Source organism: Oryctolagus cuniculus, chromosome 13 (assembly GCF_964237555.1).
Source record: "Oryctolagus cuniculus chromosome 13, mOryCun1.1, whole genome shotgun sequence".
Lineage (NCBI taxonomy): Eukaryota > Metazoa > Chordata > Mammalia > Lagomorpha > Leporidae > Oryctolagus > Oryctolagus cuniculus.
This window is the reverse complement of record NC_091444.1, coordinates 22,514,587-22,531,002: the sequence shown is the minus strand read 5'-3', so window position 1 is coordinate 22,531,002 and position 16,416 is coordinate 22,514,587. Positions and strand designations below refer to the sequence as shown.

Here is a 16,416-nt window from a genome sequence, read left to right as displayed (position 1 = left end):
CACTTTCATAACGGTAAAAATGATTGATTCCTTTAGTGGCCACCTTAGAAAAGAGCTTTTTAAAACCCTTTAATCAGTATCCACCTGTTATAAAGTCTCTGCTATTTTGAAGGCAATTAAGGTATATAACAGGGTACTTCAAAAAGTTTGTGGAAAATGCACATTATGAAAAAATCCAGCATAGATTTCAAACATTTCCCCCCCAAAATAGACTTATCATTGAATTCCATTTTCCCACAAACTTTTGTAAATTGTATATAATCTTCCACTGAAGGGGAAACTCCGGTTCACAGCTTCAAGTTCTAGTCAATCAGAAAGTGCTTGTGCTTGCGCTTCCTCTCTCCCATCCTCATGGACCCTTCTATCCTGCAACAAGACCCACTCATGCATTTCACCACCCATCTTCACTCCTGGTGGCCCACCTACATCCAGAGGGTCTACCATCCGCTTCTCATGCCGTTTGTAGCATTAGCATTGGTGGAGGTCTGTTGCCAAGGGAAAAAGCAGCCCAGACTCAACAACTAATGCTATGCTTCACTTTATGGAAGCATACATTTTCTGATGCACATTTTGAATTAAATAATAGACAGCTACTCGCCTGTTAAGGTCTAGTAGGTTAAAGGAATAAGAAATGTTATTTATAGTTAAATACCTTATAATCAAGAGGTATCTGTTGGGAAAATATCATCATGTTACTTTAGTTTTGGAAATCTCTTCTGTTGTTTTATTTTTGCTTCTATTTCTCCTCACTACCTCTGCTAATTAATTCAAGTTATGAAGGCTACATTGAGATCAGATTGCCTTTTATTATTTTTCAAGGAACCAACTTTCATCTTTGCTGATTCTGTTCTAGTTTTATCTTTACTGCTATTTTATCTGAGTTTATTTATTGTTCTTTGTTTAAAATATTTTTTCCTGAGATGATTACCAAGATTTGAAAACTTTTAAGCCTGTCATCGTTTCCAAAATACAAACGTGAAACTATGATTTCTATTCTAAGCATAGATTTGGCTGCAGTCCACAAACTTCAATGTGTCATATTTCTTTTTTCAGTTCAATATGTTTAATAATTGCAGTTGTGATTTCTTCATTGACCTTTGGTTCACTTAGAAGATTTGCATAATTTACAAACATTTGAGGAATTTAGGGTGATAAATATCCATTGTCAATTTTTGAAATTGAGTCTTGATTTATGGTCCCATTTATAGTCAATAGCAGTAACTGTAGCATGTGCACTTGTGGAAAACAGTACAGCAGTAGTGGTGCAGTGATTTGAGAATATCAGAGAGTTCTAATTAGTTAGTCATGTCTGTTCAGATCCTCTAGACAGTGTTTTTTTGGGGGAGTTGCTTATTCTATCAAATACTAAGAGTTGTGTTAAAACATTTGCCCATTTCTCCTTCTAATTCTACCCATTTTATATTACATATTTTGAGTTTATTTTATTAGATCAAAAATTTTAATTACTATGTTTTGCTGTAGATTGACCCTCTATCATAATAAGATATTAGTCTTTAGTAATATATTTTTACCTAAAATTTACCTGTCTACTTTATTTGGAAGACCAATGAAAAACAAGAGAGATGGCACCTTTAATTTTATAATATATCAACAATTATTTTAAATGTAAAACACTGATAAAGTTTCACATAAAATTACTTTAAAGGCAAAGATGTGACATTGTCCCATTTTCTAAAGCAGCTTCGTTTTGGTTTGTTTTTGTATAATATATTTTCCATCTATTTATATTCCTCCATTCTCACTTTGAACATGTGTACTGTCTCTTTTAATGAATCGTATAGTTTTTAAATTATTGAGAGTTTCTCAAACTTAGTCCATAGCACCCTTACAGTTTCAGTCATTTATTCCTAATCTAAAAGAAATACATAACAGTATTATTTATTAAATAAGTTCAAACCTTATAATAAGACTGTCCATCACAATCACATAATAATGGGATGTTGAGTACTACCCAACTTCTCCACTTTGGAATCAGACTGGGAACTGCCACTTCCTTTCCTACTCCACATTCATTTTCATGTAATGTTCTTTTTTTTTTAATCACAACTGCTGAAAACCTAGCTTTATAAATATACAACATCATCAAGAGGAACCTAGTGTGATCTAGTGTTAAAACCAGGAGTTATTCTGAGCTAGTAATTTGTAATTTACACAGTATCTGAGAAATGACAAGTATGGTCATCTCCACTGAAAATTTAAAGTCTTGATTTGCCACTGTGGGTTTTCCATGGCCCTCAGGGCCCCTATGTCCACAGTTTAGGAAATGTCATCCTGTGACAATCTTTGTCTTTCATTGGAATTGTGTGTCAATATTTAATCAACTATTTGGGCTTATATCTGGCATTTTATTATTATTTATTTGCTTGCCTTTTCCATGTTGTTTATTCTATTTTGCAATTACATTTATTATTTTCTTTTATTAGATTAGTTACATATTCTTTTATTTTTCCTTTAGTGATACCATGATCCTTAAATGTAAAAAAAGATTTATTTTATTTATTTGAAAGGCACAGTGACAGAGAGACAGGGAGAGGCAGAAAGAGAGAGGGAGTTGTGGAAAAAGAGAGAGAGAGAGAGAGAGATCTTCCATCAACGGGTTCATTCCCCCAAATGGCTGCTATAGCCATGTCTAGGCCAGGCCAAAGCTAGGAGCCAGGAACTCCCTTCTGATTTCCCACGTGGGTTGGGTCACCATCTTCTACTTCTCCAGGCACATTAACAGGTAGCTGGATGGGAAGCAGAGCCACAATGCTACAAGTGGAAGCTTAACTTGCTGTGCCACAATGCCAGCCCCAATTCTTAATGTATTAACAGCTAATCAGCAATTGTCATTTTACCAACAAGACAAGAACCATAGCAAATGATAACGCCCTTTATTCTTTACTGTCTTTTGTCCTATCATTATTGCTATTTCAGTTCTGGCTGTATTTTAAACCAGCACTTTCCCAGTCAATGTAGATGCTGCAGGCTGTTTGTTGGACTCTACCTATTTGCTTCCAACATCATTAACCCTAATGTTAAGAGACTCTGACACCAGGCTCAGCTAAAATTTTGAAAATCTGTGTAGAAAGGTATAGTGGGCTAAGTAATGACCTCCCAAAGATATACATGCCTTAATCCCTGGAGCCTGAATGTTCCCTTTAAGGTATAAGGACTTTGCAGATGTGATTAGGAATCTTGAGATGGGCAGGTTGTCCTGGATTATCTGGTAGACCCTGATGTAATTGCAAGAGTCCTTATTAGAGGGAGCCAAGAGGGTCAAAGGAGGCAGAAGACGACTATTTGAAGGTGCTACACTGCTGGCTCTGACGGTAGAGGGAGGAAGCTAAGAGCCAATGGCTGTAGGCAGCCTCTGCAAGCAGAAAGAGTAAAGACACCTGTTTTCCCCTGAAGCCTCCATGTGCAATTGAGCCCTGCACATGCATTTTAGACTTTGGTCTCCAGCAGTATAAGAGAACAAATCTTTTTTAAGCCATTAAGTTTTAAGTCATCAAGTTTGGCCGGCGCTGCGGCTCAATAGGCTAATCCTCCGCCTGCGGCGCCGGCACCCCGGGTTCTAGTCCCGGTCAGGGCGCCAGATTCTGTCCCGGTTGCCCCTCTTCCAGGCCAGCTCTCTGCTATGGCCCAGGAGTGCAGTGGAGGATGGCCCAAGTGCTTGGGTCCTGCACCCACAAGGGAGACTGGGAGAAGCTCCTGGTTCCTGGTTTTGGATCAGCGTGGTGCACTGGCTGCAGCAGTCATTGGAGGGTGAACCAACGGAAAAGGAAGACCTTTCTCTCTGTCTCTCTCTCTCTCACTGTCCACTCTGCCTGTCAAAAAAAAAAGTCATCAAGTTTGTCATTAACATTAGAACATTTGTCATTAGCACTGGAACAATCATGGTGTATAGTGGCAAATACTTTGGATTCATTCAGACCTTTGAACCCAATGTCTTCCAGCGAGGAGGTCTTAGATGAGTTACTTGATGTCTCAAGCCTCATTTGATCTTCACAAAGGGGAAGGTGGATTTACTAGCAGGCTTGCTGGAAAGATCACAGGTAGCATGTGCAAAGCACTTAGTAGCATGTCCTACACAGAAGACACTGGTGAGTTGTTCTTAGCATTATGACTCATTGGAAAGGAAACAAGCTAGCAGATCCAACATTCTGAGAGAGTGGTCATGCTCACTTTTTTCCCCCAGAGTTGGGCAGAAAATGAGCCCATTTGTCAGGAAAGCACTGGAGGAGCTCAGTGATGGGTAACCCCAGAGCTCCTCTGAGTATGGCCCAGATGCAGCCTAGGGCGTATGGTCTATACCTCATGCGCTAGCTGCATGACACAGGATTCCACACTGTTTCCCTCAATAGATATTAGACATGCATTGCATGTTTTTTCCCTCTAAATTTACACCTAGCCGAGGTGTTTAACACTTGCACTCAGTGCTTATTTGTTGCAATGAACAAATAAATAATGAATTGCCCTAAACAACTTAAAGAGTCCAGAAACTACGATTCAGTGGGCCTAGAAATTGGGTTTTTTTTTTATAGTCACAGGTTATTTTTTGATAGATCCCAGCACTCCGAGAGCCACTGAGCTAAACAGAAGGAAACCCCACTGGTAAAACACGGGTGCCGTGCGTTCCGATGTGATGACTTGACCTTGTCTCTAGTGATTTGTGGGGTGAATATGACTTGGTATTTGGCTCATCCATGGATGTGGGTAAGGGAAGAGGTTCCAGATGAGGCTTCTGGTGCTCAGAGTTTTGATGGGAAGAGGCTGGACAGAGCTCTAAGCCACAACATGTACCAATATCCTTTCCTTAACTACCTAAAATTCTTCCCTGAATTGTAGAATAGAGATAGTATGTGTAATAGTGAAAATTAAATGTGCTTACAGCCCAAACAAAAAAGGAGTATGCGAGCCTCCAATACAGGAAACTTGATCTAGTTTTGTTCTCTTGCTTTACTTGCCTCAAATTATGGCGAGTTCAGTGATAAATACATTAATTCAAACTGCATAGCTTTTTTAAAAAATGCTTATAGCTTTATAAATGTGATTATTAGAAAATTGGTGAATATCTAAAGTACATAACCTGATGACCTAACACCGACACATACCATGAAGCTGTCACTGAAATCAGGACCATAAATGCTTCTATCACATTCCTCATGGCTCAGGACTCCCTCATGGCTCAGGACTCCCTCATGTCCTTTGACAATCCATCCGTCCCTCCGCCCCCTTCTCCAGGCAGTCTCCCTCCCACTCTCCTACTATGATTTACTTGACTCTCCAGAACGTCACATCAACAGAATCACTGAGGTTTGTTGTTGTTATTTTAGCTTTCCTACAGAATAATTATTTCAAAATCCATCCAGGTTGTTGTACATATAAAGAAATCTTTTCTTTTTATTGCTATGTAACATTCAACTGTATAAGTGAACGCATCGTAGATTAGTTTATCTAGCCATTTGCTCAAGGACATTTGCGTTGTTGGTTATTACAAATTAATCTACTACATACAGGTCTTTATGGGGACATATGCTTTCATTTCTCTCAGGTAAAAACCTGGGAGCAAAGTACTGAGGCACATGCTAAGTGTGTGTCTAACTTTTTCAGGAACTGTCAAACTGTTTTCTAAAGTGGTTGTATTATTTTATCTGCTGATGAGCTGTGTTTGGTAATTCCAATTACTCCATTCATGGCCAATGACTGGTATGGTCGATCTTTTTTATTCTTTCTAGTGAGTATATGTTGCTATCTCATTGTGGCCTTTATTCTGGATGACACAGCCCACTTGTAAATACCCCTGACTCAAACCTATCATTCAAGGCAGGTTGATTTGTTCTGTGCTATAAGCACAACTAGCTCATGGTTGCCTCTATAAGTATAAGCTGCCAACCTGGGGTATGCTCTGCTTCTCATGTGACATCTTCTACTCTTGAATGAAGGGAGCTGCAAATACCTTATTTAAGCACCCCTCTCTGTTAAAAGAGAGAGGGGGAAAGGGAACGTGTACTTTCAAAAATGTAAACTTATAAGTTATAGATGTACACCAGTATATTGTGATACTTCTGTCTGAAATATCCCAACTGCCTTTCTACCTTGCTTCACACAGCAAGGGCAAGAAAACAAGACAGTCGTGGAGACCAGAGGAGGGCGCCAGAGTCCACCCTTTTTAAAACAATGTTCTGGTGATGCTGAATTACTACTTTGACAGCCCAGGATGTGTTTAATATCGGTGAAGGTTCCCTGTAAGCCTGAGAAGAATGTATTCTGCTGTTGTTGGATGAAGTAGTTCATACAAGCCTATGAGAGCTCACTGATGGCACTGCTGAGTTAAACTGTGTCTTTACTGATTTGCCTGCTGCATCAGCCCATTTCTGATACAAGGGTGCTGCAGTCTCCTGCTGTAATCCTGGGCTCATTTCTTTCTATTTGCTGTTCTATCAGTCTTGCCTCACATATTTTGATGTTCTTAGATGCATACATGTTGTTACATCTTTCTAAAGAAATTATACTTTATAATGCTTCTCTTTATCCCTGGCTACTTCCCTAGCTCTGAGGTCTGCTCTGTCTGAAATTAATAGTTATTCTAGCTTTCTCCCAATTAATATTAGCATGCTATATTTTTATCTATCCACTTACCTTTAATAAACATGGGTGTTTATATTTCAAGTAGTTTACTGTGGACTACAGAGTGGGTTCCTGTTTCTCCAAGCATTCTGACAATCTCTGTCTTTTAATTGGTGCTCTTAGACCATTAAGTGTTCAGAGTGATTACCGACATAGTTGGTTTGCTATCTACCATGTTATGATTTTCTATTTGTTGCCTTGTTCTTTGTTCCTACCTTTGTCTCCCACTCTTTTTCTGCCTTTTGCAGTTTTAATTGAACATGTCATATGGTTCTATTCTTTATTAGCATATCAGTTATAGTTCCATTTTCTTTTTTTTCAGTGATTGCCGGAGCGTTTGCAAGTATTTATAACTAATCCAACTCCATTTTAGAATAACATGTTACAACTTCACAGGTGAGGCAATTATCTTATAATGAGAGAATCTTAATTCCTTTTTTTAATTAGACATAAATACACCCATGGATCATTGTGTTCAACCTGTGTCTGGGCTCACTCTTTAAACACTGCTAAAGCCAGGCTTCCTCCACTGGCTTTTCCCATCACTGGAATCAAGATTTCTTCCTTTTCAGTTATCCTGTAGCCTTCAGGCTCTCTTGCATGACCTCTTAGTCACAGCTTCTCAGATCTGCCTGGGGCTTTTCAGTTACAAAACACTGTCACATAGGCCAACTCATCTGATTTTCACAATCGCCCGCTCCACACAGGGTGCCAATCGTGTGCATTTTCTGCAAATGGACTCTGAAGGTCAGGGCTGCTAGTGGACTTGCAGAGTGGGAGCCCTTTAGCTACTCTCCTTGTTAATAAGTATCAGGAGCTAGAAAAATCAGGATTCTGGCCTCCTAATCAAGTAGACTTGATGACACTCCACCTCCTACTTCCTTATACTCTAACTTCTTGCAGGCGTCGCTTTCTCTGATATGCCTTTCCAGTTCCCAAGTGTTGTGCTGGAGACATTCCAGTGGCATTTTCTTTACTTAAATTACTTTCCCATCCAAACTACTGGTTTAGTGTAGGCTGTTTTGCACTGGAAGGTTATTATGATAATCTCATTATTATTAGTATTACTACTACTAGAAGTTAATGGTGTCTGGGACTGTTTACAGCCGTAACTTAATAAACACCGGCAAACTATCACAAAACGCCAGGAAGAAGGGAGTCAGTACTCCCAAAGACCACAGACATTCCTAAGCAGTGGCAACAGATTGCTTCGCCGCCTGGGCCCTTGTTCCTTTTAAAATGAAGAATGTACCTTCATCACATCACTTCCCTGACAGGTTACTTTCTGACGTCTAAGGAGATCAGATAGACATCATCCCCTCTGTGGAAACTTGTTTTTCCTTAACTCCCTGAGAAGGAACAAGGAAACAATACGTGCAACACGTGTAGTGGGGAAGAAACTGCATTGTTAGGAAAAGCCCGGACACTTCCACGGACACATGCCAGTGAATCGGCAAGCGAACTTGGGAGGAGGCCAGAACGAAGGAAAGCTCAGAATCGAAGGTGTTCACATACTTGAACTTCAGAGGAAGGAAGCGAATATGTAGACTCAAAATCCCCCTGCTAGTTAATGATCGGTTTTACTTCCTGCTCCACGCGTGCCTAAAATAACTCTGCTGCCCTCTCCCCTGCGGCCAGATCCACCGCACCTTCTGCCGGCTCTCCAAGCCCCAGATTCCTGGCACGGGAACTGTCTGAAAACAGTTCAATTAAGCGCATGTTGTTGTTGGCTGCACTTTGGGGCGGGGAGTGAGTCCAGCGAAGGCGGGGCAGTTTCCAGGTGATAACTGTACTCCTAGGAGTGTTTATCTGGACACCCTTAATCCAAGTGCAAAGGCAATGACCGCGGGCGGGGTAAAAATTAAGTGACCGGCGCTGTGTTAGGCACCTGACACGCCGCTGTATGCCATTTAGGTAGCGACATCCTGATGCATGATGCGGAGATACTTCTCCATTTTACGGCTGAGGAAGCAGACAGGTGTAGCAACTTCCCTCCCAGTTAAGTTTCTAGGGTTAAACGCAGGTTCGTCGAATTTCCAACACCACCACCACCCCCCCACCCCGCCTTCGCCTCCGCCACGCTCCGCTGTGACTCCGCAAAGCCACGGATGCACGCGCGGCACCCGCTGAACCTCTGCGCCCCGCTCTGCACCGGGCGCGCACCGAGCCGCTGCAGATGCGAACTTGACCCTCACCCAGCGACCGCGGTCACCGCCGCACAGAGCGAGCTCCGCTCCTTCGGGTTCCCGCACGCTGAGTCCAGCCACAGCAGCGCGGTGCCCCGAGCCCGCCCGGCGCCCCCTGCCCTCCCGCGTCTCACCCCAGGTTGCCGGCAGCGCCAGCAGCAGCACCGCAGCCGCCAGGAGAGCTCCCCCGCAGAGGGACAGGCGAGGTGGAGGCGCTGGGCTCCTCGCGGAAGCGGATCCCATGCTCCCCTAGCGCCTCTAGAAACTCGGCGGTGGGAGGAAGGAGAGCACGCGGCGGAGCGGAGAGGCAGCGGCTGGGCTCCGCGCCTGAGGTCTGGAAAGGGATGCGGAGGTTCCGGGGCAAAAAGCTTCCGACCACAGCTTCCCCTTAATGAGCGCGGGCTTATTTACTCCCCATTTGCATTGTTTCTAAGGAGACTCCCTCCCAGAGAGCGCCTTAGAGACCCAGGTGCAGGCGCAAAATCTGCCGGTGCCTCAGTTCCCAGAGGAGCTCCACTTGGGGGCGTGCGGGTCGGAACAAAGGCGGTGCTGTTGGCGAATGGGGGCTTGCGCCCCGGCGGGAATCCGTGCGGCAGAAGTGCAGCTGGACCGCCTGCCCGGTGTGCGGAGTCCAGGGGGTGCCTCCACGGAGGACCAACTTCTGCTCAGTGCGTTGACATATCCGGCCCGTTAAAAGATTTCCGGAGAAGATGTGACCCAGCAGATTTACAGTGTAAAAACATAACCCTCGGTGGAGTCCGCAGACCAGGTTAGAAGAGAGCAGTGGTGGGTGGGGGAGATGGGAAGGAGACTTTGGCATCAACCCAGTGAGATTCGATGGTGGCCTTGTCTCGGTTGATAAAATGAACACTTAACAAAGACATTGGAGATGGAATGGTCGGATTTGCTCATGCGTTGGATTTTGGTTATTTCCATTTGCCATTCAGAAAAAGAAAGGAAGCAAGATTAGCAATGGCCAGAGGCACTATTTATTGAAGTGAGAAATAGGGGAGAGGGAATAATTCGGGACAAGCGGTTAAAAATCCAGGGTTGGGAGAAATGAAGTGTGTAGTAGATTGAATGCCCCCCCCCCCCGCAATGTCCACGTTCCAATCCCTGAAAGCTGTGAGTGTTACCTCACCTGGGGAAAGGGGCTTTGCAAATGTGACTAAATCCAGGAGTCGGGAGAGTGCCCTGGATTAACCCAGAGTGATCCTAGAGATCCTTTAAGAGGAGGGCAGGAGCACAGCGTGGGAGGAGCGATGATGAAAGCAGAGATCGCAGTGTTGCTGCCCTACCTGGGAGTGCCTGCGCCTTCAGCTGGAAGAAAGGCTTTCAGGAGCACCAGCCTTGCCTGCACCTTTTATTTTCACAAAAGAATAGATCTGTGATCTTGTAAACCACAGGACAATGCATTACAGCAACAGTGGGAAGCTAATGGGAGGAGGAGAGGGATTAGTACCATCAGGGGAGAGCGGCACAGTAAACAGCTGGAACAGACTGAGCATGCGCTCACGGGGTCTAGTCAAAGCCAGGAGACCAGGGAATGTTTAGGAACAGGTTGGGGACATGGGTAATTTGTTGATTGTGAGGCTGAGCTTCCAAAAGGCCTGACCAGAGGACTTCTGAAAGAGGCATGAGAGCAGATGGTCAGAATCACAGGAACTGATGAGGCTGCAGAGGGAGACTCTATACACAAGATGAAGATCAGAATGGAAAGTAAGGAACCAGATCCTGTGTGTCACATGCATCCCTCCCCCACTGGTCAAGCTATGGGTCCCTTCACAGAACTATTTTTAATGTATAAATAGAGTGCACAGAAATGTAAAGATGTTATCTACCAGTGCATCTATCAATCAATCAATCAATCTATCTATCACTAGTTCTAGTCATGGACTTTTGTAGGGCCATGGCCCCTAAGAAAGAATCCCAGATTCACCAATTGGTGGAAGCAAGAGTCAGTTGCTTCTAAGGCTGGAGCTGGAACGAGTTGGTGGAGAGGGGAGTAATTCCAAATACCAAGTGTTATAGAGAGGGGGAGAGATGAGGGTGGAAGAGACACGAGTGTTGTCGCAAGTGTTTTAGTAAATGTGCTCATTCCTTTGTACTCCACGCAGAAGCATGATTTGTGGAGGGTAGATGTTCAAGGCAGAAAAGTTGTATGCACAGTGCATCTTCGCGAATGGAGACCCACACGTACGCAGTGCTGCAAATGGGTGCTGCTAGCGTGACCAGCCTTACTTCACCCAAACATTCTGGAACGCTGCTTTATTGAAGTCTCAGCTCCACCCCTCACTTACTGGGAAAGGGCCATCTTCCAAAGGCCTAGTTTGTTTGCTATTTTTCATTAGTTTCCATTAGCATCTCTCTCAAGACTCAATTGCAAGAAACATCTACTTTGATTGTATCACTCATGATATTTCCACTTCAGTCCATCTAATACCCTTCCTCAAGGAGCTGATCCATCCTTTTAAGTTGCTCTCGGGGCCATGGGAAAGGGGTGAGAAGAAGGTTCAATTCCCCAGCCTTAGTCACATGCTGTCAGAATGTGCCTCTCCTTAACTCTTCCTTTAGCCCGCATCTCCTGTCATGTGCTTTCTCCCATCATTCCTTGAAGCTTTCACTTCGAGCTCCTGGCCATCTTTTCCACTCTTACTCCTGTGGCAGTCTGCTGATTTGTATATTCACAGGAATAGTATTTTCACATACTTGGCTTTGGTGCCTTGACATCTGGTGATGATCTTGCCCTCCACTATATCCTACAAGTTATGCCCATGTCTGTTCCCTGGAACCTGTCAATACAACTGCACTTCCTGTATAATCACAAATACCCCACTCTCCAGCTACAACTCCACACTTGTGATTCAGCCCCTTATACCCTGAAATTGAATCCAAAAATCTTTGTATCTCTCAGTGCCTGAAACCTGCTGATCCAGCCACCATTTCTCAGCCTCACATCCTTCATTTATTTAATTTATTATTATTCAGAAGGCAGAGAGAGATGGGTAGACAAAATTCTTGCCTAGTGGCCCATTCCTCCAGTGCCTATAAGATCCAGGGCTGGAGCCAGGAGCCAGGAACTCGGTCGAGGTTTCCCCCTCATGGGTCAGTTATCTGTTTGACCCATCATCTGCCTTCTCCCAGGGACTGCATTGACAAAAAGCTTGTATCAGGACCTGGAGCCAGGAACTGAATCCAGGCACTGGGGGGACACTCTGATGTGGGATTCAGGTGAATGACATCTTAACTGCTAGGTCTAAATGTCCCCCTTCCCCTACTGCTTTGTGCTTCACTTTCACCCTCACCAAGTTAAATGCCACGTTCTTTCATGATAACCACTATTTTGCACACACCCTAAGCCCCCTCACCCTTATCATATTTGTTAGGCAAAACAACAATCTTAGACACACTCAGTTCTCTGTTATGTTGCCTCTGGACCTCTGAAATTGAATGTGCCTGGAGAAAAAAACGTGTCCACGATGACCAGTCTTACTTTAATGACATCTTGGCTCAGATGTACCATTCTCATTCTGCCTGGTGCACCACTATTTGTCTAGTTCATTTACCTTCCCATTCTCCTAAAAGACTGTTGCATATTTTATTTTGACATTGAACCCTGACACCACCTCCATTATTCTTAATTCCTGTTTATAGATTTGTTTTTTTTCCACTGAGAAAACAGAAGCAATGAAAGAGAACTTCTGCTATCTTCTCTCATCACCCACATGCCTGTATTTGGCCTATGTGGCTGGTTATTCTGTTAGTATGGCAGTGCCCATTTGCACCCTTATCCAAGAGCAACCTGAACTCATGCACTGGATTTGATATGCTCTTACATGCTCAAGGAGATCACTGCAGAAATTCTTCTCCCTCCAGCATCAATGATTCCCCCTGTTCTGCTGGATTCACCATGGAAACAAGCCATTTCTTCAAATACAGCAGGTGCACTTTCTCCTTGGTTCTCTACTCCCCTGCCAACCATTAATATCCCTTTTACCTGGACTGCTGTTTACATGGGTGAATGTCCACATGGCCCTTTCCTCACCTGCATGGGTTCTTTTGCTCAAGTGTTACCTTCTCAATGAAACCTTTTTGGCCACTGTTTAGAATGACACATTCATTCAGAACTAACTTTCCTCTTTTCCCACTGTATAGGCTTATTTTTTCATTTTATTCCCATCATGCTTAGTATTTCAGTCTATTGCCATCTGAGAACATGCCTCCTGTTGGTCTTTTCCCACTGGGCTGAAAGCTGCATGAGGATGCATCGATCTGTCACTGTCACCTCCCATGATCTGACCAGTGCTTAGCATACACAGCGTTTCCCTGATCATTTACTGAATGAATGAATGAATGAATGGGTGCAACGATAGAGACAGCTAAGGTCAACCACTCTCAGAAACTTCAGTGGTGCAGAGATTTAGTTTAAAAGAGAATCATGGATGGCTTGGGGAAGATTTGAGTGGAGGATGGGGTAGGTATCTCTTACTTTAAATGAATCCCTTTCTCTGAAATTTGCCCCCAGATTTTTCCCTTGGGAAGTCCCCTCTTTGCTGCGGTTCAGTGGGGGTCAAGTACACTATGGTTTCTCAGTTTCAATACTTTTCATGTTTTGGAGCAGATAATCATTTGTTGTGGGAATGTCCTGTGAACTGTAAGATGTATTGGGGTAACTCTGGCCTCTACCCATGAGGTCCCAGACACTTCTCCTCTGCCAGTTGTAACAACCAAATATGTCTCCAGACAATGCCAGATGTACTCTGGGGAACACAACCGCCCCACTGTAGAATGAGATGGACCAATACCAACCCCAGCTCCAAGGCAATGCAGGCCACTCAGGCTTTGTCATCTGTCTTTATGTCACTGTCATAATAATTGGTTCATTTGGGAGAGCATGACCCTATTGGAGAAATGAGCCATTGAGGGGACTTTTGAAGGAGATACTGGACAAGCAAGCTCTTTGTGATGAAATGCTGAGCAGACAGCCAGGGGTTTGACATGGAGAACAGACATTTTGCCCATTTTTAGGAAGTGTCTGTCAGACAATGAAGCCATCAATGGAAAGGAGAACTAGAGATAGAATAGATTGAGGACACTGTTTGAATATTTAATTCCTGTTTGACAGAAGACAAGTACAGCCTTGGTCTTTTACATACTGTACCATAACATTTGGATCAGGTCTAAGCCAGAATGAGATTGATTTCTGTCACTCCTGGTTTGGGAGGTTTTTGGGTGGGTAGAAGGACATCACTGTTGGAGCAGTGTCCAGGGAGAGACAGATTGGGGAAGGAACTAAGAAGGGCATGAATGGAGCAGGCAAGCATGGAGGTCAAGGGAAAGGAGGCTTGGAGAACTGTCCTCAGATGTTCTCACATTTGCTCAGAGAAGGAGAAATGCAGGTAGAGTGGAGTGGATGGGTTGGAGTGAGTGAACAGGTAATGTGAGGGAGTGCAATCAGCGCTGAACAGTGCCCCCTTTGTGGTAAATATCCCAAAGAATCAAAAGTAGTGTCTGAAGAGAGATCTGCAGCACAGATAGCTTCATGGCAGCATTACGCACAGAGCTAAGAGGTGGAAGCAACGCAAAGGTCTTTCCACGGATGAAAGGCTAAACAGGATGTAGTAGCCACAAGCAATGGACTATTATTCAGTCTCAAAGAGCAAGGAGATCCTGTCACATGCCGCAACATGGATGGATCTTGACGACTTTGTACTAAGTGAAATAAACCAGTCAGAAACGAATACTGCATTATCTCACTTACATCAGGTATCTAAAATAGTCAAATTCTTGGAAACAGAAAGAATGGTGGCTACTAGAAGCTGAGGAGATAGGAAGTTGTTATTTGTGTTCCTAGAGTTTCAATGTGACAATATTAAACTTGCTACAATAGTAAATAGTTTTGGAGATCTGTTGCACAACAATGTGAATATATACTTAACCCTACTGAACTGTAACACTTTACACTTTAAAATGTAAGATGATAAATTTTATGTATTTTCTATCACATAAAAACAAAAGCAGATGCTGACTGCATACCTAGTCTAGGAGAAGGTGGAGAGGGTGAATTTGTAGTTACCAGTAAGCCAGGTTTTGTTTTCCCAATAGTTTAAATGTTGGAACAGAGGAAGTTACTAGGTGGATGTATAATACAATGGAGGAGGACAAGAGAGCAAAGGGAAGGTGTTGGGTGGGAAAATCCGAGAAAGTCTTGAGGGCAAGGGAATTTAAGTTTTTGGTTGAGAGTAGTGTTATAATGACCAAGTTGTGGGATACAGAATAAATAACTATTACATCATGAACTCTAAAAAAAATAGGACTATATCTGTTATTCAAGATTTGCCTCCAGAAAAAAATTATATGTCAATTTAATAGATATAATTTATTAATACATTATTAAATGACATTTTACAAGCAACTGGAGCTTATGACAAAACTGCTAAGGATATATCCAAAGCTTGAGTTGTATACCAAAAATTTAGAATTAAAACTTGACTTCTATAATTTCACAATACTTATGAAAATTGGAATTACTGAGTGAGCATGGAAAGTATGTATTGTGAGAAAACTCGAACCAAGTGGGGATACAAGTGAGATGTTTAATGATGTTGGAGGAGGAAGCTGCTGTTAAAATACAAGCACACTTCCCAATAAGAGTATGGCCATCGTAACCACAGGAAATACCTCCCACTTAACTTAAATAATTACAACCACATTATAACTCAAAGCATATGGTAGCAGTAAGTATGTCTTATGAAAAGAAGATGGGTCTTTATATGAGATCTCTTTTTAGTGCCTGCCTTTAAAAGGTGACACTTTGAGATCCATATAGTTGCTGATAGTTGGCTTCAGGCACATATCCCATCAGTCTTCAGAAACTCCTTGAAGAGCACATGGCAGTGAGACTGGGCTCCTTTCTTTACCATCAAGCCAACGTTCTCTGTTCTGCTTGAGAAAAGGTGCATTTGGAGGTTATATAGCTTATGAATGATTTCATTGACATTGAGACCACAAAGAGAGTTGCTGATATTAGCGTGGTTTCTTTCCAACCAGTGTTCAATTGGATTCTAAGCACGGAACACACTGAAATAGATCACTTGTGTTCAGGAGGCGGCATGAATAGCAGCGGTGCAGCTCCAAGTTTAAACAATCAGACAGTTAATGTTCTCTCTATACACTGATTATAGCTGTAATCCAATGAAGCATTGAGTCTATTAGAAGACATTCTTCTACTAGGAGGTCTTCAAATAGTATGATCTGGAACAAATAAGAACTACAATTTATATTAATGAATATTAATAAAACCAAATAAGGAAATGTAAGCAACATTCTCATATTTGTGCATTCATTCAATACCTATTTACCTAACGGCTTGCCTCTGGGCCCGCCCTAATCTTGACTGGAGTTCATTCTGATATGGTCTCCCTTGTTCTCCCCTTTCCTTTTCTACAACTCATCACAGAAAGTAACCTGCTCGTCCTCAGCTGCCACAGAGCTGTGCGAAGCCTCATTTATGGTACTAAGTAAGAGGGGAGAGGTGGTAACTTTCTATTTTATAGATTACATCCATTTGGGATGCCAGCTTTACTTGCTATGCCAC

The 16,416-nt window shown here is 42.9% G+C and overlaps 2 protein-coding genes and 1 long non-coding RNA gene across 7 annotated transcripts in view; 1 reads left to right on the top strand and 2 right to left on the bottom strand.

The window, feature by feature from the left end:
• The window catches only part of CR1 (complement C3b/C4b receptor 1 (Knops blood group)), a 101,478-nt gene extending 91,952 nt beyond the window's left edge, over positions 1-9,526 (bottom strand). Inside the window, exon 1 of one of the 2 annotated variants that reach the window (XM_070055211.1) lies at positions 8,954-9,526. In XM_070055211.1, the coding sequence (XP_069911312.1) occupies positions 8,954-9,062 (109 nt within the window). In that variant the 5' untranslated portion in view covers positions 9,063-9,526. The remainder of the gene's footprint in view (positions 1-8,953) is intronic. The other variant, XM_017347820.3, reaches the window with a different exon arrangement.
• The window catches only part of LOC103350988 (uncharacterized), a 185,713-nt gene that overhangs the window by 92,047 nt on the left and 77,250 nt on the right, over positions 1-16,416 (top strand). The gene's annotated exons all lie outside the window — the stretch shown is intronic.
• CR2 (complement C3d receptor 2) overlaps positions 15,180-16,416 on the bottom strand; it is a 36,159-nt gene continuing 34,922 nt past the window's right edge. For both annotated transcript variants that reach the window (XM_070055214.1, XM_017347821.3), the window contains one exon: positions 15,180-16,073. The gene's annotated coding sequence lies outside the window, so the exon portion shown is untranslated. The remainder of the gene's footprint in view (positions 16,074-16,416) is intronic.